The sequence below is a fragment of the Abramis brama genome (genome assembly GCF_963993115.1).
Source record: "Abramis brama genome assembly, chromosome: 3".
Lineage (NCBI taxonomy): Eukaryota > Metazoa > Chordata > Actinopteri > Cypriniformes > Leuciscidae > Abramis > Abramis brama.
Window position 1 is genome coordinate 32697933 of NC_139965.1, and position 27510 is coordinate 32725442.

At 40.2% G+C, this 27510-nt stretch overlaps 1 protein-coding gene across 2 annotated transcripts; it reads right to left on the reverse strand.

The window, feature by feature from the left end:
- Positions 1–27510, reverse strand: htr5ab (5-hydroxytryptamine (serotonin) receptor 5A-b). 2 transcript variants are annotated; one of them, XM_084109688.1, is made up of 3 exons: positions 27433–27510; positions 13125–14187; positions 1–1899 (listed from the first exon to the last, which is right to left on the reverse strand). In XM_084109688.1, the coding sequence occupies exons 2-3, from the start codon at positions 13830–13832 to the stop codon at positions 1567–1569; spliced, it is 1041 nt and encodes a 346-aa protein (XP_083965814.1). In that variant the 5' UTR covers positions 13833–14187; positions 27433–27510; the 3' UTR covers positions 1–1566. The 2 variants fall into 2 exon arrangements, with proteins under 2 accessions (XP_083965814.1, XP_083965815.1); XM_084109689.1 differs by lacking the exon at positions 27433–27510 and adding an exon at positions 25343–25373.

Sequence of the window (27510 nt, forward strand, 5' to 3'; positions counted from 1 at the left end):
GGTTGCGTGCTGTATTCACCCAGTCAATAATATTGACAAAATTTATGAAGGTACAGTGTGATTGTGTCAGAATTTTAAGTGTGTCCTCTCTCAAGTTGAAATTAAGCATATCAAGAGAGAGCATATTTATGTTCTCACTCTTTGCCTTTCCATTTCCTTTTTTATGTCTCAGTTATTTTATTCTCATAGACACACATGCAAAGTAAAATTTTGTACTGCCCTGAAGCTGATTGTTAAATGGATAATGGATAAGCTGACAAATTGATGAACAGATGTGATACATGGACAGTATTTCAAAGAGATGGGGTGAGATCAGTGCTCTCATACTTATTGTGATTCTCTGGATATGCATTGGAAGCATTGTGATAACTGCTCGGGGCAAAACAAAGGTGTCACAGTCCATCTTGTTCAGTTTAGTATTAACAAGGTATTTTTGCAAATAAAAGCAGCCATTTCAGTGAGGACAGCTTTCACAAAACTTGTGACGTGTGGACAGGCTTCTATGGCAATACAAAATCAGATGGTTTCTTTTCAGCATAATTTATAAAGACGAAGAACTGCCAAGAGACATTCAGCTTTTAACATTGTCTTATTTACTGATCCTCCAATTATTGATAACCAACAGAGTGATCCTTTTCTGAATCTTTAATAACCTTGCATGATCAATCCATATCTTTTATTTAACAATTGTAGCATAGCTCCCATCACACAGGAATTACAGGCCAGTTTACATTCCGTAACATGTAATGTCCCAGTTTACTTTGCTACAATGGTAGCTTACAAAGAGGAAAGCTGAATCCATTCATGATAATGTACATAAATGCTGAGATGTGCTGCCAGGAAACGAAGGCATTTTTGAGGTAATTTATAACCACTGTTTTGTTCAAAATTTCCATGGAGTCTTTCTTTGCATCAACGCAAGTCTGTTCTATTTAATTAAATTTTGTCTCTATGTTTTGCACATTGACTTTCTTTTCTTCACTTTAATGAAAGGAAATGTGATTGAAATATAAATTGCTCCTTAGCCATGTAATTTTGGAAGAAGTGAAAGGATGTGAATTAGGCCAGATTTTCATAGTGTACATATGCCTACTTATGTCTTCATTGACTATTAGACGAAAAGTGGCTTTGATGTTTCACCACCCTTCAGAACAGTGAGAACAGTCATGGTTTCTCTCTCAAGAGTTTACAGTGATGGTGAGGGATATGGACAGTTAGTCTCAGTGGTTCAGTTTTGCTAAAGAGAACACTTGCATTATCTCAGCACTGCTGATGTAACTGACGGTGGCCAACTTGTCTAACCATGAAGACATCAGCAGCCGCCATATATTGACAGATATATGACCAGCAGGTGAAGATGTGAATCCTAGAGACATCACTTGGCCTGCAGTTTCTTGATGTGGGTTGGCAAAATCCCCTTCCTCTGGTTAGAGCCAGTGCTTCCATGGCCTTGCTTTTGTATCGCTTATGTCTTCTGTGAGAGAAGATGGCTTCTCTTGATATTCTTCTCGCTTTCAACTCCTAAAATCCAAAGGTTATCATTACCTTTGTTCTTCTTTCCGTTCCTTATCGCTGTCTGGAAAAAAGATTTCTAAACGCATTGTTGTAGTTCTTGTTAAAGGCTGTGTAAATGAGTGGGTTGAAGAATGAGTTTGAGTAACCCAGCCAGAGAAAGACACTTTTCCAGAGAGGGGGGATGTCGCATGAACAGAGCGGAATGATGAGCTCAGCAAGGAAAAAGGGAATCCAGCAGAGCACAAATACACCAATCAGGATGCCCACCATCAGAGCCGCTCTCCTCTCTTTCTGCTCTCGCCACGTCTCGCCATCCGTCTGGAACGATACAGTTGCGTGACGAATTGTGAAGGCCATCTGTGGCTGCCGTTCGGCCTCCTTTACCTGGCAGTAAACAGGTTAAAAGATGAAATGTATTAGTAGTGTTAGTCAAGTACACAACTATAAGGTACTTCAATAACACTATTGGTGAGCAGAATGCAGCAACCACACATTTTGTCAAAACTGAAGGCGGACATACACTGTGCGATGTCTGTGCGATTTCAGCAAGGTACCTACTCACACTGAACGAGTAGATCGCATGCGATGTAAAGCCAAAGCTCAGGATTTCTGTGCTCACACTATACGGTCCGAACGTCGAGCTGCGACTTCACTGCTCACACTATACATGTGAAATATGCGCGAATCAGCGCGATAAACCCTTGTGCCGGGTTGCCTATAGACGATCCAGTATCCTATTGTCAAAACAAGCATCAGCTATCAATATCAAGATGATTTAGCATTTCCAATTTATGTATTAAATTATTATTAGTATTATTGTAGGCCTATATTATTATTATTATTAGGGAAGGCCTAGGCTACTTTTATTATTAAAGTGATAGGCTGTTAAATTGCCACACAATAATTTCATAGCGCATCACCGCAAAACCAACGCGCTGTGAGGATAATAAAATATCACACAGAAGCTTACTCCTCCTCATTGAAAATTGTCTAAGACATTTAGGTCGATTACAATGAATTATAGGCATATCATTAATTATTAACCGTCTATAATATGTCCGAACACTGCAATAATTCATCAATGAAAATTAAAAACAGCTTTATTTCAAAAACATTGTTTAACAAATTAATAAAAGAGGCAAAGTGTAGCCTACATCGCAGGTGGCTTGGAAGAAGTGCGATCTCCCTCTTTTTTCTTTTTTTTTGCTGCTGATGAAATGGTTTAACTTCTGCTTTCGTGCAGGTGCAGTGAGGGAAAAACACTGAGTTTAGGGCAATCGGTTTGTATCTCTGCTTCAACTGCGCGATATAGTCACGAGAAGCGACCAAAATTTCTAACATGCCCGAAATTCATCTGACCATCCGATTTCCGGTCGGGAGAGGTTAATCGCCTCTCGTTTCCCCCTGTGCACTGCACGAACACTGCACGACAAACGACGCACGACAAAGCTGAAAATCGGCCCGACCAGAAAAAGAGTCGCACAAGTCAGAATTCGGCTCAAAATCGGACAAAAATCGCACAGTGTATGCCCGCCTTGAGGGAGCAACTGCAAATTTCTTTTGTTACATATTTGTGTCTAGACATCACATTTTCCTACTCTGATCTTAAAGCATTACTTATGTACAGGTCTCCATTCACTCTACCTGTTACAGAATATTTAAATTCTTTAACTCAAAGTATATCTTTTACATAAAGCTGTTACTGGACTAAACAATCTGAGACTATTCCACATACAGTACGGTACATGTATTAAAGGCACAATATGTAAGTTTCGCCACTAGAGGTCGCTTATTCAAAACTATAACAAAGGCGTAGCTTGATGATGGCATGAATGAGCATGGAATCGTAGGAGTTGTCGTCGTCACCTCCACATCCGATGGGGCAGAAATCATGTTCATGTATGAGCAAATGTATTAAAGTTTTATTAACGTTACTGTGGTATGAACAGGGTGCGGATGAGAGCCTATCAGTGGAGCTAATGATGGTTGATGCTAAAATGTTAATGCCAAAAAGCTGGTTGACTCAATTAATTTTAAAATATATTGTATGGCAGAGAAAATTATGTACTACAAATAAAGCTCTTTCTGATTTTGCAATGCTAAGCCACTTGACAAAATAGTGTCTCTGAGTCAAGAAAACAAGAGATTCAAACAATAAGACTAACCATGTTGAACTATATAACAATTATTTTCTTTTGGGTTTCCAAATTGTTGGAAACATTTGGGAGAGTATAAGTACACAAGTCAACCAAATATATAACATTGTTCTAGTGTTTTTTGTTTATTTTAATCTTAACATTTTACATGTTGTGCCTTTAATGTTGGAAAATGTGAAGCGTCTTTCCCCAGCTTTACCCACTTTGCTTCTGCAACACATGACATTGTGAGACAAATCTCACATAATTTCCCTTGAAAGCAGAGGCGTGAATTTTCTAAATCAAAATAACAGATTTATATTTCCTGTATGTGCTCACAAAGTTCCCTATGATAATGTAATCAACTAAGAAGTCTGCATCTAGCTCAGTTTGCCCCAAACCAGCCACCCTTTTGGAAAATTGTTTTTAGTTATATTCTAGATTAATCTCTATGTTGGCAAATCACCAAAATGTAATTAAGCAATATCACACTGTGCCAAGAAAAAAAAAGTAAAAAAAAAAGCCAAAGCATCATGCTTTATGTGTTGCCAAGCAACACACAGAGGGACAGCATGTTAAAAATCACACAATTTCAATCCGCTTCCATACCGCTCACATACTATAGTCTGGAATGCTGATATAAACTGTGAAACTTCCCAGTGCTGTTAAATGAACTATTGGCACTTCTGAACTGTAGCTTATCCAATCAAATTAGAGGACCGGAACTAACTAACTGTGAAAATTAGCTTTCACATAAAATCTTACATGACAGTATAAACATTGTCTAATGAACATAAAGTGGGTATTTAAATCAGCTTTTGTTTAAAAGGCTGTAGTTTAGTGAGCGGAGTACTGTGGCAGAACAAAACAAAATTACAGCATATGTGTGTTCATTTGTGCATTTCAACAGATAAAGGAGACAATGGGGCAATTAAATGATTTTTGGATCAGTGTACGTTTGTAATGGTCACCAGCTGGAGTGCCCTTGAGAGCCACCAGAGGGCACTCCACATCAGACTATTGTCATTGTCATTTCCCATTACTCACTGCCCGGACTCATCATCCCTGATTGCATCCACCTGTGTCTCATTACCTTGTCAGTCTCAGACTATTTAAACCATGTACACTCATTCATTCCCTGCAAAGTCTTGTTTAGTGTCACACTGCAATTCCAAGCATTCTCTTTCAATCTTTCGTCTGGTTTTCTTGGTTTCATGTTTTTGCCTGTGCCCCTTTGACCCTGTTATTGTTTGGACTGATTACACGGTGTTTATGACCTTTGCCTGTTTTCGACTACGATTGTGGATTATGCCCTGCTTTTGTGTGGTTCCTCTTTCACGGTTGGTGAGGTTGAGGAGGACATGTCCAATAAAAAAATTGTGGGGGAGGGGCACAACACACCAAGATCCAGTGCCCACGGACCTTTGCCCACCACGGTCACCAGCATCTCCAACCATAGTGGTCGCTAGTCCTGTGGTTCCAGTACCTTCCCGTCCTGAGGTTTCTACACCAGACCTTCTTCACGTCATGCCTGCCGAGCCTGAGCTTCTTCACGTCATGCCTGCCGCACCTGAGCTTCTTCACGTCATGACTGCCGCGCCTGAGTCAGTTCTGGAAAAGACAGCACTCATCATAGTCGCCACGGCAATTTTGAGTGTGTGGGCAGTACCCACATCGGCTCCAGCCCGTCACGTGAATCCTTGGCCAAGATGACCACTGCCAGACAAGATGGCCACCTCCACGCCTGTGTCTTCGGACAAGATGGCCGCCTCCACGCCTGTGTCTTCGGACAAGATGGCCGCCACCACGCCTGTGTCTTCGGACAAGATGGCCGCCACCACGCCTGTGTCTTCAGACAAGATGGCTGCCTCTACACCTGTGTCTTCGGACAAGATGGCCACCTCTACACCTGTGTCTATGACGGTGTCTTCAGACAAGATGGCCACCTCTACACCTGTGTCTATGACGATGTCTTCAGACAAGATGGCCGCCTCTGCCCCTGAACCGTCGGATCCGCCCTGGCCCCCTGAAACGTCGGCGCCTGCTCCACCCTGGATGCCTGCTCAGCCTGTTCCGCTCTGGATGTCTGCTCAGCCTCAGTCTCCAGGCCCTCTTCCGCTCCACGGGCCTGGCCCTCCATCCCATACCCGGGTCCGCCTCCGCTCCACCTCCCTCCTGGACAATTCTAGGAGCGTCTGGAAGCCGCTCCTTTGAGGGGGAGCTATGTAACGGTCACCAGCTGGAGTGGCCTTGAGAGCCACCAGAGGACACTCCACATCAGGAGTGTTGTCATTTCCTTAAACACTACAGGTCTCATCATCCCTGATTGCAACCACCTGTGTCTCAATACCTTGTCAGTCTCAGCCTATTTAAACCATATTCATTAATTCCCTGCAAAGTCTTGTTTAGTGTTACACTGCATTCTCCCTTGTTTCATGTCTCTTGGTTTTTGGATTTCTTGCCTGTTCCGTGGATTACTCTTTTGCCCGTGTTCCCTGCCTTGTTGTGTTTGTATGAACTACCTGTCTGTGTTTGACCTTGCCTGTACTTTGGATTACGTCTTTGGATTACCCTGTTCAATAAATACTGCATTTGGATCCTCAACCTTCGTGTTTCAGAGCAGTTTGTGACAACATTAGTGAGAATAATGGACTCATATTTTTAGATGAAAGGAGGCAGTGTATGTTTGTGTGTACAAGAGGTAGAACAACCCTGTAAAAGAGATGATGGAGAATTTTTGGAAAACATTCCTTACATAAAATGTTAACTGTCTGAGGTGGTTGGACAAATTTAAAGATAAATATGCAAACGTTTTTTTTTTAAAGATTGTTTTTCAGAGGAGTTACTGTTTGTGTTATGACACTATACCCAAAGGTACAACATTCTCATCAAATTCTCTGCATTGAATGTAGAGAATGTTGAATTTATATCAACTACTAGTTTTTTGAAAGGAAGAGAATAGAATTAAAATGAGAGACATGATCAAATTAGTAGAATTAGGCCTTAATTACATTTTACCATTTTACATTTAGTCATTTAGCAGACGCTTTTGTCCAAAGAGACTGACAATTTAGGACTAAATTAAGCGAGTCAACAACGCAAGAAGTGCTCAAAATACAAAGTTCAGGCATTGTTCAGAGTAGCATAAGCCCGATAAGGTAGGATTAAAGGAAAATGTAATTTTTTTAATGAGGTTAATTATGTCTACACTGCCATGTGAGATTTTCTCCATGAGGGTAGGGTGAACACAGAACATCCACATAAACGCATACAAAGAAACACATACTTTGAGTTATTAATTAGGTAAATCAATCAATTTGTGCTTACTGTGATAAATATAAAATGTATATTTTATATACATAAGGAGAATTTAATGATAAGCCAAGTTAATGATGAAATATTATTTTAATAAAGAAATTTCTGTCTTAAAGGTTGTATCAGTGATTTCAGGGCCAAATTTTTTTTATCACATTGATCTATTCTTTCCTAACGATCCGCTAGCTGCCCGCCCCATAAGCATGGCGACAAAAAAACGCGTCTCTGTAAGCAGCCTAGGCTCTGAGATCTGCACACAAAAACAATTGGTTTCACCAACCACTCAAAACCAAAACAAATAGTGTTCCAACCAATCACCGACAGGGGGTGGGTGTTGTGAGGTTTGTAGTGAGAAGCTGCTTCCAATTATACTTGGATTTCTCACTCAATGTGGGGCCAGATGTCAGCTCCTGTGGGTTGAGCCTTCCTTCTGAGAAAATACATCTGCTAGGTTTGATCAATGGTACTTAAACATTTCTATTATCTCTGTCTTTTAGCCTTCTTCATTTTTGTTTTCTCTGGCACCTCACCAACTCTCATAGCTTGTTCACACAGTGGGGTTTTGGGGTTCGAGTCTGACAATCATATTTATTAATGTGTGACTCAAATTATTGTGTCCATATAAAAACTTACAGGAGCAACTCAGATATTGTCTGTATGAACAAATAAATAATAATTAATTAAGGACATCTGGCCTGACAGACTGTCAGTCTGTGCATAGTGGTGGAGTTTTTAGTAACTCTTTTTGCAGGTTACATTGTTCTGCCAGTTGGCTGTCTTTATAAATGTGAGGCATAATTTAATCATTCAGTCTATTCATTCATAAATGACGATTCATTTGTGAATGGTACAAGTGTCTACCTTTATGAGTGGCTCATTGAATTATTTAATCGATTAGTTCATTCAGGAATAAAAAAAATGACTAGCTGCATCTGAATAAGCATACTTTCACCTCTATAGTAGGTGAAAAACAGTTTGTAAAAAAAAAAAAGTAATATGTCTGAATTCACAGAATTCTTAAAACAGTAGGCAAAAAGTACCTGACCTAGTACTTCCAGTGAGATGCATGTACACTTTACTATACCACAAGGTCACGGGAGCGGATTTGTGAATGGCAGTATATACAGTACAATGGCAAAAATACAACCCCAAATCCAGAAAAGTTGGGACATTTAGTAAAATGCAATAAAATCAAGAATCTGTGATTTTTTCATTCGCTTTCAACTTTATTTAACTGACAAAAGTACAAAGAAAAGATTTCCAACTGATGTTTCACTGAACAACTTAATTGTATTTTGTAAATATAAACAAATTTTGATTTTGATGGTTGCTATACACTCCAAAAACGTTGGGACAGAGGCAAAATAAAAAAACAAAAAGTGAAAAGCTTATAGAACATCCAAGTTAAACTCTTTTGAAACAGTCCACAATAAGTATAAGTGAATTGGTAATAGGTGAGGGTATCATGATTTAGTGTAAAAGGAGTTTCTCTGTCTTTGCAAGCAAAGGCTTTTATTATTAGCCTATAATAAAAGATAATGAATTTCAAACCTGAACCAAACATATTTTTATTCAAAGATCAACAGTCTGTCATTAGTCTTTAGTCTGCCACAAAAAAACAACATTAAAATCATGAACTCAAATGTCATTGTGAAAAAGCGTAAATCAGACCTTTCAGGCTATAGCCTATCGCTAATAAGCCTTATGCCAAAATTATTATTACAACTAAATTGTCGGTCATTAAATAAGAAAACTAAATAATTGTGTAGATGATTTGCTTTGTGTAACCCGACATTAGACATTAGGTCGAAGTATTTTTTTGCACACAGTGCCGTGACCAATCAATCACTCCTTTACGACTGGCTGCCTGCACATTCACTGTCCTCGCGGCTGCTGCAACTTGCGCTCGCTTATAAATGCATATAAATTCATGCCTTCTTTGTAGAACTTCAAAAAAAGAAAAAAAAAGATACTGCAGTCAATGAGCATTTGTTCACCACACCGGCAATAACTACTCAAGATTTTGCTTTAGTATAATTTTCGGGACAATTAGGGCCGGATTCGGGATTCGGGACAACATCTTAGATTTCGGGACTGTCACAAATTTTTCGGGACGTCTGGTCACCCTATTTGAGCCCTCAGATGGTACTGCATGAGAAACTATCATTCTACTCTGTCAAATATAGCCACATGGGCTCGGGTATTCTTTAGAAAACCGTTGTCACTTAACACAGTCTGCTGCTGCATCATGAAATGCCACTTGAATCTCTTTTACACAAGGAGAAAGCTATACATCAGTTCTATGCAGATATGCCTCAGAGCTCTCTGGGCTTAAGCTCATATCAGATGGTGCTGCGGTCAGATGAGTCCACGTTTCAGGTTGTTTTGGGGAAAAATGGACATTGAGCTTTCAAAAGGGACCATCCAGACTTTCATCAGCAACAGGTGCCAAAACAAACATCTGTCATGGTATGGGGGTGCATCATGTAAATGGAATGGGTGAATTGCATATGTACTACTGACGTAGAAGCATATCGGGATTGTACAGATACATTTAATGGCATCAAGATGACATCTTTCCTGGGAAGCAAGACAATGCCAGGCCTCATTCAGCATGTGCTACACCGCAGAGTCGATGTGCTTGACTGACCTGCCTGTAGTCCAGATCTGTCTCTTATTGAAAATGTATGGCACATCATGAAGAGGAGAACCAGACAACAATGACCATAGTACGGTGACCGGGAGGGGTCAAAAAAGTCTAAGAATGCGCTTCATGTGTCTTTCACTTATAACGTACCCATGTCTTAATGCCAAAGACCGCACTATATCTTTATATGACATTCCTAATTTAAGGTAAAATGTTATTTATTTTGTCATCTCCATCTCTGCTGTAGCCCAGTCTATGCTATGGTACGGTTACAGTATTGGCCGCTGTGGCTCCCTCAACTCGTGGCCACGACAAATTATGTCGTTCTCGCAAAATATGAAGTCGTGACCACGAGAAAAATATATCGTTCCCTCAACATATGATCTCGAGGCTACGACTTTGCATCGCGTGGCCACGACATGATGTCGTTACCTCAACAAAATGATCTCGTGGCCACGACTTATAATCACGTTCCCACGACTTAATATGACGTTCCCACAAGATATTATGACGTTCCCACGACTTAATATCACGTTCCCACGAGTTTATATGTTGTGGCCATGACAAAAATACCGAACATGTCCCCTCCCGGTCACCGTACCATAGACTGTTGAGCAAGTGGAATTTTTGCCCAATTTTGCCTGATACAAAAGAAATCCACGTTCAAAACTACAACAATTAGTACCCTCAATTCCTAAACTATTAAAAAGTGTAATTAAAAGGAAAGGTGATGTGACAGTGGTAAACATGCCTCTGTCCCAACTTTTTTTTTTAAATGTGTTGCAGCCATTAAAATCAAAATGTGTTTATATTTACAAAAGACAATTAAGGGTGCAGTAAGCGATTTTTGAAGTGGATCAGACTGAGCACCAAAACACCCTTGTAGCCAATCAGCAGTAAGGGGTGTATACACTCATGATGGGGGAGGAGAGAGAGCTCAGTGCGCAAGACTGACATTAGTAGAACGACTATTGAAAGAAAGAGATGGCAGAGAAAAAATAAAAGAGGAAAAGGCCAGGGAAATATAGCTTTAAAAAGAAGGGTTACGATCAGGCAAGAGGTAGCACCTGTGTTAATATTGGAGAAGCTTTCCAGCGCTCAAGAGACCTTAAGGAGTGGGAAAGCCTGAAAACTGATGCAGAGGTTGCTTTATTTCTTCTCGATACGTGAGTAACATTGGTTTTGCTGTGTATCACAGAACTAGGACATGTTGTCTTTGGCTTGAATGTACTCGTATGCAATCTTCGCTTGTTTGTTCATTTGCATTATTATTACTATAAGCCTGGAACGTCTAAACCTCTTCCACCGCCCATTTCAAGCATTGACTCCCAAAGTGTGCCCAAGTGTGTTTTTTGGCTCGCTACAACCCCTTAATATATTAGTTACTTGGACTATTGTGGTATGTAGGGAGCTGTTCATGAAAACTGTGTTTGTAGGGGTAGGGGCACGTTTGTTTTGGTGATTACAAATATCAACAGTGTTTACCAGACGTCACTTACTACATCTTTAAGTTGTTCAGTAAAAACAATGGAAATCTCTTCTTTGTACTTTTGTCAGTTAAAGAAAATGAACAAATCACAGATTCTTGATTTTATTGCATTTTACAAAATGTCCCAACTTTTCTGGATTTGGGGTTGTACGTTTGAGAACCCTTTGAAAATATCAGAATTTCTAGTGATTATTTATAAAATGTGGTCTGATCTTCAAATTCACAATTAAAGACAAACATAATCGGACTAAACTAATAACACACAAACAGTTGTACTTTTACATTTTTTAATTGAAGACAGTGAGTGATCATTAACAGGGCAGGCTGGGGAAAGAAAGTGAAACTCTGTGTTAAGACTTCTTCAAAGGCTAATTGGATTCAATTAAGGAGATGAGATTGGAAGTGTGAGTTGCACACAATAAAGGCACACTGGTTACTGTCAAATCTGTTCTTCAAGACGGATTGGTTAGTGTGGACCATGCCTCAATCCCAATTTCTTAAACACATCACAGAGATGCACAAAGATGGAAAAGTCTATACAAAAGCATTGCTAAATACCTATGTGTTCAGGTTTTATTTTGACATTGGTGGGGACATAACAACAGTTCCCGCTGAATTAGAACATTGATGATTCTAAAAGAAAACATGCACAGGTCCCATATTTCTATAGTAGTGAACAACTTTCAAGATCATCTAATAAACAACATGATCTTATTTCAGTGTTGCTTTTAATTTTGTGGATATTCCAGCTAACAATTTGCATTCATATTGTACATTCAGTTCAACAACATTAAAGTTAAAAAGGGTAAACTTTATCATTAAACTAAACTGTGCACATATGTTTTAAACGCATACCTTATGTTCTTACTCCGTCCATGCAATAAATGCACATCCTTGAAAAAGCAGTTTTCTACATGAACTTCTCAGGTCATGTCAAATGCGGACAGAATTACATCAACAGTGATAACATTTAAATATATTTTAATTGTTTGATCTATATTCTATCTCCCCAGCGTCCCTACTAAATGTCCCTACTATGCCCTTGCCGTCTTCAAATGTAGAAAATTCTGGATTGATGCTACTTTCCCTAGGAGTGGGCATCCTGCAAAGATCACTTTCAGAACACAACAAGAGGTGTGAATGAACCCAAGGATAACAACAAAAGACCCCTGAAAACTCTACAAACTGCAGAAGTCTTTGTTCATGTGTCCACTATTTCAAAAGCACTGAACAGTAATGGTGTTCATAAAAGGAAAACACTAGGGGAAAAAAATAAATACAATTTTGTTGAGGCATGTCTCATGTTTGCCTAAAACCACCAGGTTGTTCCATAATGCTTTTGGCAAATGTTCTGTGAACAGTGGAGACAAAAGTTGACCAGTCGAGACAAAAATGCACAATGTTTTGTTTGAATAAAAAAGGGAACTGCACACCAACTCTAAAACCTCATCTCAAATGTGAAGCATGGTGGATGGAGCATGGTTTAATGCTGCTTTGCTGCCTCAGTGTCTGGACACTTTGAATTAATTAATGGAACAATGAATTCTAAAGTCCATCAAGACATTTTACAGGAGAATGTTAGGACAGAAGCTAATGACTTCAAGCTTTAAAGAGGATGGTTGATGCAACAAGACAATGATCCAAATCACACAAATAATACCAACCAAAGAATGGCTGAAAAAATGTGACCAGAGGGCTGTGCTATCAAGACAAGACAATCTAGAATTTCTAAACTGAAACAGATTTGTGGGGAGCTGCTAATGGAGGATCTAAGAGTTACAAAATGTTTCACTTACTTTTTGCTCAATATATTTAATAAAAATGTGAACAGTTACAGTTATTTGTGTTATTAGTTTAGTCAGATTGTGTTTATCTATAATTATATATATCTATAATCTATAAAATAAGATTTAAAGATCAGACCACATTTTTATGAGTAATCAATGCAGAAATCCAGGTATTTTCAAAGAGATCACAAACTTGCCACTGTGTATATATAATCTTATATAAACTTTATTTTTACCTCTATGACTTCAGCCATGGGTGTGATGGTGTTGGTCTTGCGAGAGCCAATGCGGAACTTGGCAGCCTTGTAGATCTTCCAGTAGACAAAGAGCACCACACAGAGGGGCAGGTAAAAGGCTCCAAAGGTGGAGAAGACTGTATATGAGGGCTCCTGACTTACTTGACAAGCCAGGCTGACTTCTGAGTAGGTCTCACCCCAACCAAAAAGCGGAGAAAGCGAGATAACAGAGGAGAGTAGCCATGTGAGGCCAATCATCACATTGGAGATTCGTTTGCGTGTTTTTAATGTGTACTCCAGGTGGCGTGTTATGGACCAGTAACGATCTAGGGCAATGGCCGTCACATTCCAGATACTGGCTGTGCAACAGAGTACATCGCATGAGATCCAGACCTGACACAGGGCCCGACCCAGAATCCACCGCCGTCCATAAAGCTCCCTAACCAGACTTAGGGGCATAACCAGTCCTGCAACCATCACATCCGAGATGGCCATGGAGGCAACCAGATTGTGGGGAACACGATGGAAGGTGCGCACCCTCAGGATGGTCACCAAAACCAGAAGGTTCCATAAAAAGGTGGCCACCACAAGCATGGCCAGCAAAGTGAGCGTGAGAACACTGAACACAGAAAATGGACGGTACAGATTACCCAATTCAGATCCTCCAGAGATATTAGCCAAGAGTACTGTAACATTGGGTTGAGTCATGGCAGCATGTGACTGTATGCAAATATATATCTGGCTCTAATTAGAAGGCAAGGTGAAAATAAATTAAGTCACTTATGAGAGTGAATGGATTTTTTGTTTTTTAGGTCAGGCATGGTTTTCTTTTGGGATGTTTTCAAGTTAATTCATTTGAAAACATTTACAAGAGTTTGTATTCTGAGTGGGTGTTGTGTATGCCGGTCACTGAAAAGGTAGGAGTTTTAAAGTGTTGCCATACTGATTATAGATGACATTATGATTGCACATATTGATAATCGTGAGTTTATAGCCTTCAGCAATTTAAAGGTTCACAGGACACACATCTGAAGATGGGAGAAGCCATCCTCCATCCTTCATCCTAAAAGACAAGAAAGAAAAAAAGGCATAAATGAATTTTATAGTTCATCCCACAAAATTGTCTTATTCAGCTACCACCTGAAATAGAAAACAGCTCTAGGCTATGGAATGGGTTTCTTTTATATATACAGTATATATATCTCATGTGTTTGTGCCAGGACATTGTAAACACATCCTGGCTGAGGATGTGCACACTGTGAAGGGTTTTATTCTGGCCTCGAACAGTACAAACTATAAGCTTTGCCTCACTTCCCAATCCCATGAATGTCCCATCTATAAGTGCAAAATCAAGCGTAGCGTTAGTTCTGGCAGGTCACTTCAGTCAAGCTTGCATCAGCAGACTCTCACCTATCACAGCATCCCTATATATAAGGTGCATTCGGTATTATTGTAGAAAGTGTTCCCCTTTGGCACATGGACTCTCCCAGTCACACTCAGTTTTTATCAGTGTGCTGATTGCTGATCCTGATCGATTGCTCCTGTCTGCCCTGCTGATACTGCTGAGTTGCTGAGCTGATAAGTTGGTTTGCGTCTGTAAGCCTTGTATATATTTCTGTTTTGAATCTCTGTTTACTATCATTCACCGTTGTTTAAGCTAAATATAACTTACTCAACATCACATATTAACCTGTGATCGCTAGCTTCAATCTAATTCATTGCTAGCACAAAACGCTAGTATTTCGCTAGCCTGTTAGCGTGCCATCCGTGCACTCTTTATTTTAATTTGCTCGTGCACTTGCGCCAGTCAACAAACATGGTAAGTCATGTCTTCTCCTCCTCTTATTGTCACTTGCACTTCATGTAACATGTATAGCATAGCTTTCTCTATCAGCATAGGATTTACATGTGATAAATGCAGGGAGATAGTCAGGCTGACGGAAAAGATTTCAGAACTAAAGACACGCATCCAAACGTTAATTGACGATAGTAAGAGTGCAAGGGCTTTAGATACTGCTTTGGATGTGACTAGTTTAGTGAACACTGTACATTGTTCGGTTCCGGCTCGAGTAGAGCCCGTGCAGCAGGGCAGTTGGGTGACGGTACGACGCTATACTCGCGGGACAAAACACCGCTCTTCCGTTCCGATTGCCACAACAAATAAATTCTCCCCACTCAGTGAAACACCCACTGAGAATCCTGTTGAATGTGCCCTAGTTACTGGCGATGCTATTACACGGAACGTGAAAATAGAGACACCAGCCACCATAGTCACATGTTTGCCGGGAGACAGAGCGCCTGACATCAAAGCAAATTTAAAAGTGCTGCCTAATGCTAAACGTAAATTCTCTAAGATTATTACTCACGTCGGCACTAATGATGTTCGACTCCGCCAGTCGGAGATCACTAAAATTAACGTTAACGTGTGAACTCGCAAGTACGATGTCAGGCACTGTAATTTGCTCTGGCCCCCTTCCTGTTCACAGGAGTGATGAGACAGCAGATTGTCATCACTCAATGGCTGGCTGTCTAATTGGTGTCTGTGAAATAATATAGAATTCATAGACAATTGGAAAGGTTTTGGGGCAGACCTGACCTGTTGAAAAGAGATGGTATTCATCCCTCCTGGGATGGTGCTGCTCTTCTCTCTAGTAATATGGCATATAGTCTTAGAGCTCAACCATGACAATCTGGGGCTCAGGTCAGGAAGCAGACAGACTGGCTAAACCGACCGTCTGCCAGCCGTCTCACGTCACCAAGGTCAGATAAATCCCATCACATAGAGACTCTTTCACCGAGATATCATCATATAGAGACTGTGTCTGTTCCTTGAATTAGGAAATACAAAAAAATTCCAAACCCATCTAAGGGTACAAATTTAATTGATGTTCAACAAATAAAAAACAGATATAATACAAATGAACAAATGATAAAGCTTGGGCTGCTGAATATTCGATCTCTCACTTCAAAAGCACTTATTGTTAATGATATGATTACAGACCATAACCTAGATGTGTTGTGTTTGACAGAAACCTGGCTAAAACCAAACAATTACATTACTTTAAATAAGTCCACCCCCCAAGATTACGGTTATAAACATGAACCTCGTCTGAAAGGCAAAGGGGGAGGTGTTGCTGTAATTTATAGTAATATTTTCAGAATTACTTAGAAGTCTAGTTTAAAATATAATTATTTTGAAGTGCTGGTGCTTAATATAACAATATCTAGTGTAAATGATAAATCATGTTTGAGATTTGTGCTGGCTACTGTATACAGGCCACCAGGGCACCATACAGACTTTATCAAAGAATTTGCGGACTTTCTATCAGAATTAGCATTGGCTGCAGATAAAGTACTAATTGTTGGTGATTTTAATATACACATAGATAATGAAAAAGATGCATTGGGATTGGCATTTAAAGACATTGTAAACTCAATTGGAGTTAGACAACACGTGTCAGGACCTACTCATTGTCGTAATCATACTCTAGATCTAATATTATCACATGGAATAGATGTTGATGCAATTGAAATACTGCAGCAGAGCGATGACATCTCAGATCATTATCTAGTCTCATGTAAATTACATTTAGCCAAGGCTGCAAAGCTGACTCTGTGTTATAAATATGTTAGACCCATCACTTCTGCCACTAAAGATTGCTTTATCAATAACCTTCCTAATCAGTTTCATCATCTCAGCATCCCAGATAGCTTAGAAGAACTTGATATTGCAACAGAAACTTTTAACTCTCTCTTTTCCATCACTTCATAACACAGTTGCTCCATTGCGCTTAAAGAAGATTAAAGAAAATAGTCCAACGCCGTGGTACAATGAGCACACTCAGGCCCTTAAGAGATCAGCCAGAAAAATGGAGCGCAACTGGAAGAAAACAAAACCAGAGGTATTTCGCATTTCATGGAAAGAGAGCTCGATTGCATACAGAGAGGCTTTAAAAGCTGCTAGATCTGCTTAACTATGCAACCGTCTACTACAGTATCGCATCAGGGAGTGCATTGTAGTCTCCCTGAGGAAAAATTTGATTAATTTATTGCTATAGGAGAGGAAGAATTTTCTAAACTCGTTAAATCATCTAAATCGACAACATGTATGTTAGACCCTATACCGACTAAGCTACTGAAAGAGATGCTTCCAGATGTCATAGATCCTCTTCTTAATATCATTCATTTGTCTTTGTCTCTAGGATACGTACCAAAAACCTTTAAGCTGGCTATGATTAAACCGCTTGTTAAAAAAACGCAACTTGATCATACAGAATTAGTCAATTACAGGCTGATCTCGAATCTACCTTTTCTGTCAAAGATACTAGAAAAGGCAGTATCTTCACAACTATGTTCCTTTTTGGAAAGAAATGATATCTGCAAGGATTTTCAATCAGGATTTAGACCGTACCATAGCACTGAGACAGCTCTCATTAGAGTCACAAATGATTTGCTCTTATCATCCGATCGTGGTTGCATCTCTCTATTTGTGTTACTCGATCTTAGTACTGCATTTGACACTATCGACCACAACATTCTTTTAAATAGACTCGAAAATTATGTTGGCATTAATGGAATTGCATTAGCATGGTTTAAATCATACTTATCTGACCGTTATCAGTTTGTAGCAGTAAATGAAGAGATGTCTTATCGATCACAAGTTCAGTATGGTGTACCACAAGGCTCAGTACTAGGACCGTTGCTGTTCACTCTGTACATGCTACCCTTGGGAGATATCATTAGTTGTCATTAGTTTTCACTGTTATGCTGATGATACGCAGCTCTATATTTCTTCACACCCTGACGAAACTTACCAATTCACAAAATTAACGGAATGCATAGCTGATGACTAGCAAAACTGGATGACTAGCAACTTCCTATCCTACTACTTGATTATGAAAAAACAGAGATTCTAATTATTGGACAAAAAACTTCCTCACTTAATAATCTAGAATACTGTCTTACACTTGATGGCTGCTCTGTCAAGTCTTAGTCGTTGGTTAGGAAGCTGGGTGTGCTCTTTGATACCAATCTTTTATTTGAAAGTCACGTGTCTAGTATCTGTAAAACCACATTTTTTCATCTTAAAAATATATCGTTTAAAAATATAATTACGTCATATGCTCTCAATGAAAAATACAGAACAATTAGTTCATGCGTTCATGACATCAAGGCTAGATTGTTGTAATGCTATTATGGGTGTTTGCCCTGCACGCTTAATAAACAAACTACAGCTGGTCCAAAACGCAGCAGCTAGAGTTCTTACTAGAACCAGGAAGTATGACAATATTAGCCCGGTTCTGTCAACACTACATTGGCTCCCTATTAAACATTGTATAAATTTTAAAATATTGCTGATCACTTACAAAGCACTAAACGGTTTAGCTCCCCAGTACTTGAGCGAGCTCTTAACGCATTATAGTCCTTCGCGTCTATTGCGATCTCAAAATTCCGGCCAGTTGATAATACCTAGAATATCAAAATCGACTGCTGGCGGTAGATCCTTTTCCTATTTAGCACCAAAACTTTGGAACAATCTTCCTAACATTGTCCGGGAAGCAGACACACTCTGTCTGTTCAAATCTAGACTAAAAACACATCTCTTTGGTCTAGCATACACATAACACATTATAGACTTCTATAATTTAATGTTAGGCTGCATAGTTTAGGTCAGCTGGAACCGGGAACACTCGCCATAAATCCTGATGTACTTGTTACATCATGAGAAGGATGGCATCTACGCTAATATTAGTCTCTCTGTTTATCCAAGGTTTACCGCAGTCCGCCGGATCCAGGCCGTATCCAGATCTGATGAAGGACCTGCACCTGGACACGATGACAACGCAGTCCTGAAGTGTCAACCAGTCCTTCTCCCCTCTTTACTGAAGTCAGCCGGATCCCGGCCGTATCCAGATCAGATGGTGGACCTGCACCTGGACCCATCCATGAGGCATCCCTGAAGTGCCAGCCTCATCGACACGACAGCCATCAGCACTGATCCTCATCAAACTCGTCTCCATACCGGTGTGATGATTCCTACTTCCAACCAGATGGAACTGGATAAATATTCTGAATGTTCTGATCCAATCTGACTTCTGACCTGTAATTGGTCAAAGACTTCTGACCAATCCAATTCTGCCTGGATCATAATCATACACTGTTCGTGTATGGCCCCCTACTGGTCCCCCGACTTAGCCTAGGTTCTCCCAAGGTTTTTTTCTCCATTCTGTCACCTGATGGTTTTGGTTCTTTGCCACTGTTGCCTTGGCTTTTGGCTTGCTTAATTGGGGACATTTAATATTCAACAATAGTATTGATCTGCCTTACTTAAGGTGGACAATGATGCAATTTTCTTCTAGAAACAAACTTTGTTGTATTATTTTCATGTTATCACTGTGAAGCTGCTTTGATACAATCTGTATTGTAAAAAAATAAAAAATAATAATAAAATAAATAAATAAATAAATCGCTATATACTGTAAATAAAGGTGATTTGACTTGACATTCCTTATAATCACCAATGCACGGTTGTATCTCAGGTCGCGCGCATGCGCTCATAGTTGTTTACATCTCGGTTTGACCGCACATGCAGCAGTAGCCATGCTCGCATGCACAGATCGTGCACAGCTCGTGTACAGCGTTAGCACACATATTTATATGCGTATTTTGTATTCACAGAACCACACATCTATGCACCTTTAATAAAACAACGATTTGGAATATAACCTGAGTGAGACATCATTGTTCTGACTGGACAAACTGTAGCCTTCAGCCAACCTGAACTAGCAATTAGAGTTAATATACTCACAAGATTTTTCATGGTTCTTCGAGCCGGATTGGTGAATTGCTACAGAGATGTCTCAACCCGAGAGAGAAGCGCCTGTTGTGCGTCCACGAAGACAGATCAACCCACCGACTCATTTAGTGGATTACGAGCTTGGTGAGCCATTGCCACATCGACAGCCACTTCCAGACTTCAGCCATAGCAGAGTCCAGTCATCAAGTATGGTAGGATGGACCCGATCGACTTCTCCTGTCAGTCAAGAGTTAGATCATGATAAGTGGACACTGAGAGATGAATGGCAAAGTGAAAGATCTGATGGGAAAGGAGAAGAGGAAGTAGAGCTTACAGCCATGCTGCAGGTGATGAAACACAAGAACGCCGACTTGCGGCTACAAACCAGACAGCTTCCAGAGATTATTTCAGCATTACAGGACATGCGACAACAGAATGCCATGTTACATCAGGAACTTCAAAGTCTTAAGGCAGAAAGGGAGCTCCCTCCAGGCCAGTGACTTTACCAGTGCTATCTACATTTCCCTTTTCTCCAGTGGTGAGCCCTGAGACTCCACAATGGTTCTGTCCTACTCCAGTCCCACGGACAAACCCACAAACGCCGCCTACGGTCATGAGAGAACTGTGCCCAGCTACAATGGATAAGCGTCCTGGATTAACTGAGGATTTCAGAAACATGGACATTTCCTCCTCAATACATGATAGAGTACCACCACAAGTGCGTTACAGTGACCCACCTCAACCTAGGTACTCACGTTCCTCCCAACACATTCCAGCTCATCAGTCAGAGTTCGAGATCACAGCATGAGCGTATGCCACCTATGCATCCAGGATACAGACAATCGTATTATCAGCCTCCATCAATGCAGGAGAAAATGTACAGAGGCCCTGCTGCAACCATTCCCTTCCTAACATCCCCTGATCCAAGAGTTATCTAGACTGAGAATAGCATTGGAGAACATTTTGCCTGAGGATGCAACAGAGCAATTCAAGTATCAGATCCTCACTGACCATCTTAAATTGGAGGAAGCCCTACATGTTGCAGACTCATACAGTAACTCAAGCTTTCCTTTCACAAACACCATGAGAGCTCTCAATAAAATGTATGGCCAGCCCCATCAGCTAGCCTTACAACGCATTGCAGAACTGATATATGGACCAAACATTCACAGTGGAGATGTTAAAACTTTTCGCATGTTCGGACTCCAAGTGCGTTCCTTGGTCAGTATGTTAGATCACCTGGGTCAGAAAGGCAATGTCGAGTTGGAGTGTGGATCACATGTGTCCAGACTGATAAGCAAACTGCCACATTATCTCAGGTCTCAAGAACTAACCAGCAGACTTTCCCCACAGCAATGTCTTTTCACCAGCTTTCGGCCCACTAACGACCTTTATGCGAATGTGGAGAAACTGTGGAAAATGGACATTCTTCCATATCGAAATGAAAAGGTACTGACAAAGTCTAGACAAGACCAAGAGTCCATCCAACTTCTCCAGGACAAAACCGTGAGAGTGGATGTTAACAGAATCCAGCGCTATGCAACCCCTCTTCTACGTGCCAAAGGTATGCAATGTCTACATGCACCCAAATAAGCTGTCCTGCCACAATTAAGGGGAATAGAGAATCAGCTGAACAAGAATCCTGATCAAGCGGCAGCCTACCAAGAGGAGATAGTCAGGTTACAGCAAGCTGGCTACATCACAAAACTCACTCCTGAGCAGGTGGACTGTTCCAAAGAGAGCTGGTACATTCCACATCATCTGGTGGAGCATAATGGGAAGAAAAGGGTTGTCTTCAACTGTTCGTTTGCTTACCAAGGCCACAACCTGAACGAGTACTTTCTCCCTGGTCCACCACTCAGTCCTTCTCTTCTGTCAGTTCTTCTGCGATTCAGAGAACATTCCATTGCCATTAGTAGTGACATTCATAGGATGTTCCACTAGGTACGCCTTTTGCCTGAGGACAAACCACTACTGAGATTCATTTGGAGAAATCTTCAGAGAGACAAGGCACCAGACATGTATGAATGGCAAGTACTTCCATTCGGAACAACCTGCAGTCCTTGCTGAGCAACATACGCGTTACATAAGCACGTCCTGGATCACAGTGAGTCTGAAGACACACAGTTCTCAGTAGAGAAATCCTTTTATGTTGACAACTGCCTTCAGAGCTTCACCTCAAGTGAGACAGTGAAAGGTCTTGTAGATAGACTCCGCAGCCCCTTAAGTTCCAGAGGCTTTGACCTAAGACAGTGGGCGAGCAATGATCCATCAGTCATCAGCCACCTGCCAGCGGATGCTCGATCTCAAAGCAGCATCCAGTGGCTCAGCGAAGGTTATCAAGATGCACAAGAGTCAACTCTTGGGTTACACTGGCATTGCTCATCAGACACTCTCTCCTATAAGCAGCGGCACTACCCACTTCCATCTATGTGGAGCATATACCATATCCTCACTAGCCAGTATGACCCCATAGGTTATATTGTGCCATTCACAACACGGGCCATGGTGATCGTACAGAAGTTATGGGACAAGAAAAGAGACTGGGACGATCCCTGTCTGAGAACCTGTTGAACTTGTGGAAAGCATGGGAGAGTGAGCTGGATGGTTTACAGCACGTTGTTTTGCCGAGGTCTTACTGCAGTAAAGAACTGGATCAGCCTAACAGCATGAGGCAGATCCACATTTTCTGGGACGCTTCAGAGCGAGCCTATGGTTCTGAAAACGAACTGAAAACCTGGAAGGTAGAGTGGAAGTAGCCTTTGTAACCGGTAGATCTCAAGTAGCCCCGAAAAAGCAGCAAACCATTCCACAGTTGGAGTTATGTGCAGCACTCACAGATGCACAACTCGCAAAAGTTCTGAAGACAGAGCTAACTTTGCCCATCCACAGTGTTACTCTGTGGTCTGACACCACAACTGTCCTTACCTGGCTGCTGTCACCCTCATGTCGTTTTAAAGTGTTCACAGGCACCAGACTGGCAGAAATCCAAGAACACACAGAGTCTGATAACTGGAGATACGTGCCATCAAAGGTGACATAGGCCAGGAAAGCAGATGGAATAAGGGTCCAAAATTGTCACGGTTCACGAATGCATTGCTTTCTTTTTGTCTCATGCGTTTGTTATTGTGTATGTGTGTGTGTGTGTCGCGTGTATCTGTGGGTGTGGCTGGAGCAATCACGCTCATTCATCAATCTGCAATCATCATCGGCGCCAGCTGCGACTCATCATCACATCCTTTAATACTCACCGTTTTCTCCTCTCCATTGTCAGATCGTTTGTTGAAGTCTCGTGCTGTTTGGTGTCCTGATCCTGTGTTCCTGTTCCCCGTTCTGTGCTCGTGTGGTGTCTGTTCCCGGAATCCTGTTCGCTGTTCTGTTCTTCGTTCACGCCTGGATTCACCATCACCATCACTGCACTTCAGCACCAGCCTAGACTCACCCGTGTTTGACCATCGAAGTCCCTGCGCCACCCGCCTGTGCCTGTTACCTTGTTTGTGTCTTCATATATATAAATAAAGAGTTTATTGCACCTGCTATTGCTTCCTCGTTCTCGCATCATGACAGAAATTCCTCAGACAGACAACTGACCACTGGCCAGAGATGCCACCATTTACGACCATTGATCAGGACAGTGAACTGAGAAAGCCAATCTTCATTGGTATATCAATCTCCACACCACCTACTCCCGATCCACAGAAATACCATACACTTCCAGAGCTACTGAAGCTATTATAATAATAATACAATTATTATACAAAGCTGGTTTCAATTATCTACAAATAATGCTGGTTTCTTCTGTCTTTTCAGATATCTAATTCTGATAATAATATAATCATTTAAATTAAATATCTATCTAAATAATAACATGTTATTGTATTGTTGTATATATAAGATCCAAAGTAACTAGTAACTAGCTACTTGAGTATATTTTTCATGGGATACTTTTTTACTCTTTTTATTAAGATTATTACTTTTTCTTTGAGTAATTATTTCTATAAGTACTTGTACTTTTACTTGAGTACAGTGTTTGGATACTCTACACACCTCTGGGTAATTTGTTCTTGTGTGCTTTCGGATTCGGTTCAGTTATTTGTAGCAATTGAAATTACACAGGAGACTTCAATTGACTACCTGTCTTCATATTGACCTTCCTGCAATAATGTCAGCTGCTAAAGATCCATCCTCCAGGAAGAAGCATCTTTATCCCAGAAGCACAGAAAAGTAGCTGTACTAGAGGCTGTCAAAGAGGCAGCAATTATTATAGAGCTAAAAGGTTTTGATTTTCATTAAGCGTGTCAAAATTGAACCTCTGTTGGCCTTCAAAACCCGATTAAGGGTACAAAGGCCAGCATGCTTGTCAAGAGAGCTCATAGGTAAAATCATCAAAACATCAAATACCTGTCAGCAGCACAACAGTGCAGGGAATATTACAAGCTGTCATATCAGTAATAACAACAATGAGAGGCCTGAGTTTTCTGCTCTGATTGCTGTGTGTCTCTTTTCAGACAAAATAATACATGTGTGATTTTTGTGTTAGTTTAATTCATTTCAAACAAAGCATAAAAATAGAAAATAAATGGGATTGGTGACAGAAGGGCACTAAGGTGTCAACAGACATTGCGTCTTGATTAACACACCTCTGATTGCCCATAGTGCATCTCATTACCCAGCATGCTCATCATCAGTAAGTCTAGAGTCTGTCCTGTCAGGAGGAACAGAGAGGAAACACACAATGTCCACACTCGACAGGCTCATTACCACACACAAGCACAGAGGAACACTGATTACAGATTCCTGCTCATTTTCTCTCTGTGCTGCTGAGCTCTGTTTACTCTGTTGGTATGACAAAGTCACTCCAAAGAAAAAATTATATTTATGGAAAAGATCTAAGATGTGCATCAACAACTCTGTCTTAGTGACTGGCCAAAAATAGTCTACCCTTATTTTTGATAATATTCCTCCTTTTTACCCATCATTTCCTCTACTTTCATCTTCCTTCTCTCTCAACATCTCTTCATGTCATCTTTAAATATGTCCCTACTATCGTTCGTCTCCATCTCTTTTATTAGCTTGTGCCCAGAGCCATGAAATTGGACACACATGCACCTAAACACATAATCAGTGGCAAGAAAAGCCCTCAGCATATTGTCGTGGCAGTGTTTAACTAATCATCCCTGACAGTTATACATCAGCAAATCAACCAGGGCACTGGACACATCCTTAGAGATAAAGAGACTTGTCATTTAATGCCATTCCCTCAAGAGTGAAATATGAGTTTGTTTCTAGCTTCTTTTTTTAACTATACTATTCCGAGGATAAAAAGCATTCTGTTGTGTTTGAGTTTGTTCTGACAGAAATAGACAGTAAGAGATTAAAGGGATAGTTCACTCAAATGAAAATTCTATCATGATTAACTCACCATCATGTTGTTCTGAACCTGTATGACTTCATGTCTTCTGTAGAACACAAAAGATGATGACAAAATGTTAATATTAGAGTGAACCATTCCTTTAAATAACAGAAAAAGATGCAAGGAAGAGAAAAGAGAATGTGTACAAATATACTGTTTTACACATATGCTGTGCTCTAGGGACTCTTAAATGGACTGCTCACTACTCTAGATCAATATTTAACAATGTTCTCAGGATGATAAACTTAAGCAATTAACCTGTATAAACTTTATTCTTAAATGTTTTGAACCTTTTTTGTTAACATCTATCTTCTCGACCTGATGAGAAAGACAAGGAGCCGGTTCTCAGAGTGGCTGCAGATAAATGGTTAAGAGTCCACCAGCTTCATTTCCAATTAATATAACGCAGGAACTGAATAGTTACCAAGATCACAATCCTGCGCTGACAATATTGTGCTCTCGAGCACAGCACATGACCACAGGCTGCTGCAGGGGGTTGTCTCAGTGTATGTTACTTTGCAAAAGTCATATTAAATAATATATCTGATTTTACTTAAACTAGTACATTTAGGTGTTACCATTCTTAATTTTGGAATATTGCAGTAGCCTATTTATAATAAATGATTTATCCATCCACGGCGTGTTTTTTTTTATTTATTCATTTTTACTAACTTTCCCTCATAATCTTTAATCAAAATATTGCCAAAACATAGGCTATCTTCTCATCTTTGATGACGTGTTTACTGGCGCGAAGGCGGGACAACCTGTCACTCAAATGAGATCATAGCAATAACAAGCCAGAAGGATCCAATCAATTCCCAATGGATAAAAAGTCCCTTCCTACATTTTTTTTTCTTTTTTCGGTAAGCTGTTTCACTTGGATATCACAAAACGGAAGAAAATACGATTGCAACTTCTGTTTTATGTCGACTTTAAAGTATGTATCACATATGAGACCATGATTAAGAGATCATAAGAGATCATCAAGAAGCTGTACAAATACAAAGTGCTGCAATACCCTACACCTAACAGACACGATACAATAAAATCAAGTGAAAAACCACCTAATGATTTTTTTACTTTAAAATTATGTAAATGATCACGCATGATTGGTCTGTGCTGTCTAGTTAAACCAGTAGTGGCTACTTAATGACGGCAATTATGACAGCCATTGAACAGAACTATTATATTATACTATTATAACTATTATAATATTCTGTGTAGTAGGCCTAGGTGCTTTTTTTTGGGGGGGGGGGGGGTCAAAAAAGCAACCGTGATAATAGTGCACTGCACAATTAACACAGTGATTAAATTAAATACCCAATTATATTTGTTCTAATAAAAGAAAGAATCTTTCAAACGCATCTCACCTCTCACTTTTCTGTAGCCTATTTTTTTATTATTATTGATAATTTAATAGTAATTTTGTTATTTAATTATATACTGTGCACGAACGCAAAGCATGTAAATATGACCCCGCATGAGTGCAAACTCTCTGATTTGAGCACTTGTCACCAAATGAGGGTCTCGCGGGGTGATGAAACATCAGTCGCTGATTTCTATGAAAATGCTCGCGACTCGTAGCCTACCAGTCCAGCAATATCGCCTGAAGCTCCAGTTCGGTACAAAGTGCTGAAAGCATCTCACTTCAACAACCTACCTGTCAAGTTCAAATCAACAAATTTCAGAGTCAAGCGAGAGCGATCATGAACCAACGTTAAATAACGTGGTCACTTCACGACACGGGCTCCTGTTCCTGCATTTATTGGGAACATGACTTTTTCTCTGATATCTGCATTTTAAACGTTACATTTAAATCCCAAAGGCTTTAAAGGTGCTGCATTAAAAACGCTGTGTCTACACTTCACTTCAAGGGCAGCCGATTTGTTTTCAGTGCTCTACATCGTCTAGGACAGGACAAACATAAATAAGATTTTTTTTTTTTTTTTTTTTGCGACGACCACCTCGTGCCACTTATTTTGAAATGGATATGAAAAGCATTTCATTGTCTCGATAAATGTCGCTAATTCAGCACACTTAACATAGCGTTATTTACACTTTGCACACAGCAAACGTCTGATAAAACTCTTAATACTCACCCTTAATCACAATAGCAATACGAAGATGCCACTAAAGTGCAGGATTGATTCGCTTTTTACTGTCAAACGCAACTGTTC

Excerpts from the sequence above, each read along its gene's own strand:
- htr5ab (XM_084109688.1), bottom strand. The coding sequence starts at position 13,832 with ATGACTCAACCCAATGTTACAGTACTCTTGGCTAATATCTCTGGAGGA. Across the intron at positions 1,900-13,124 it reads CCATGGCTGAAGTCATAGAG|GTAAAGGAGGCCGAACGGCA; the intron begins GTAAAAATAAAG and ends GTTTACTGCCAG.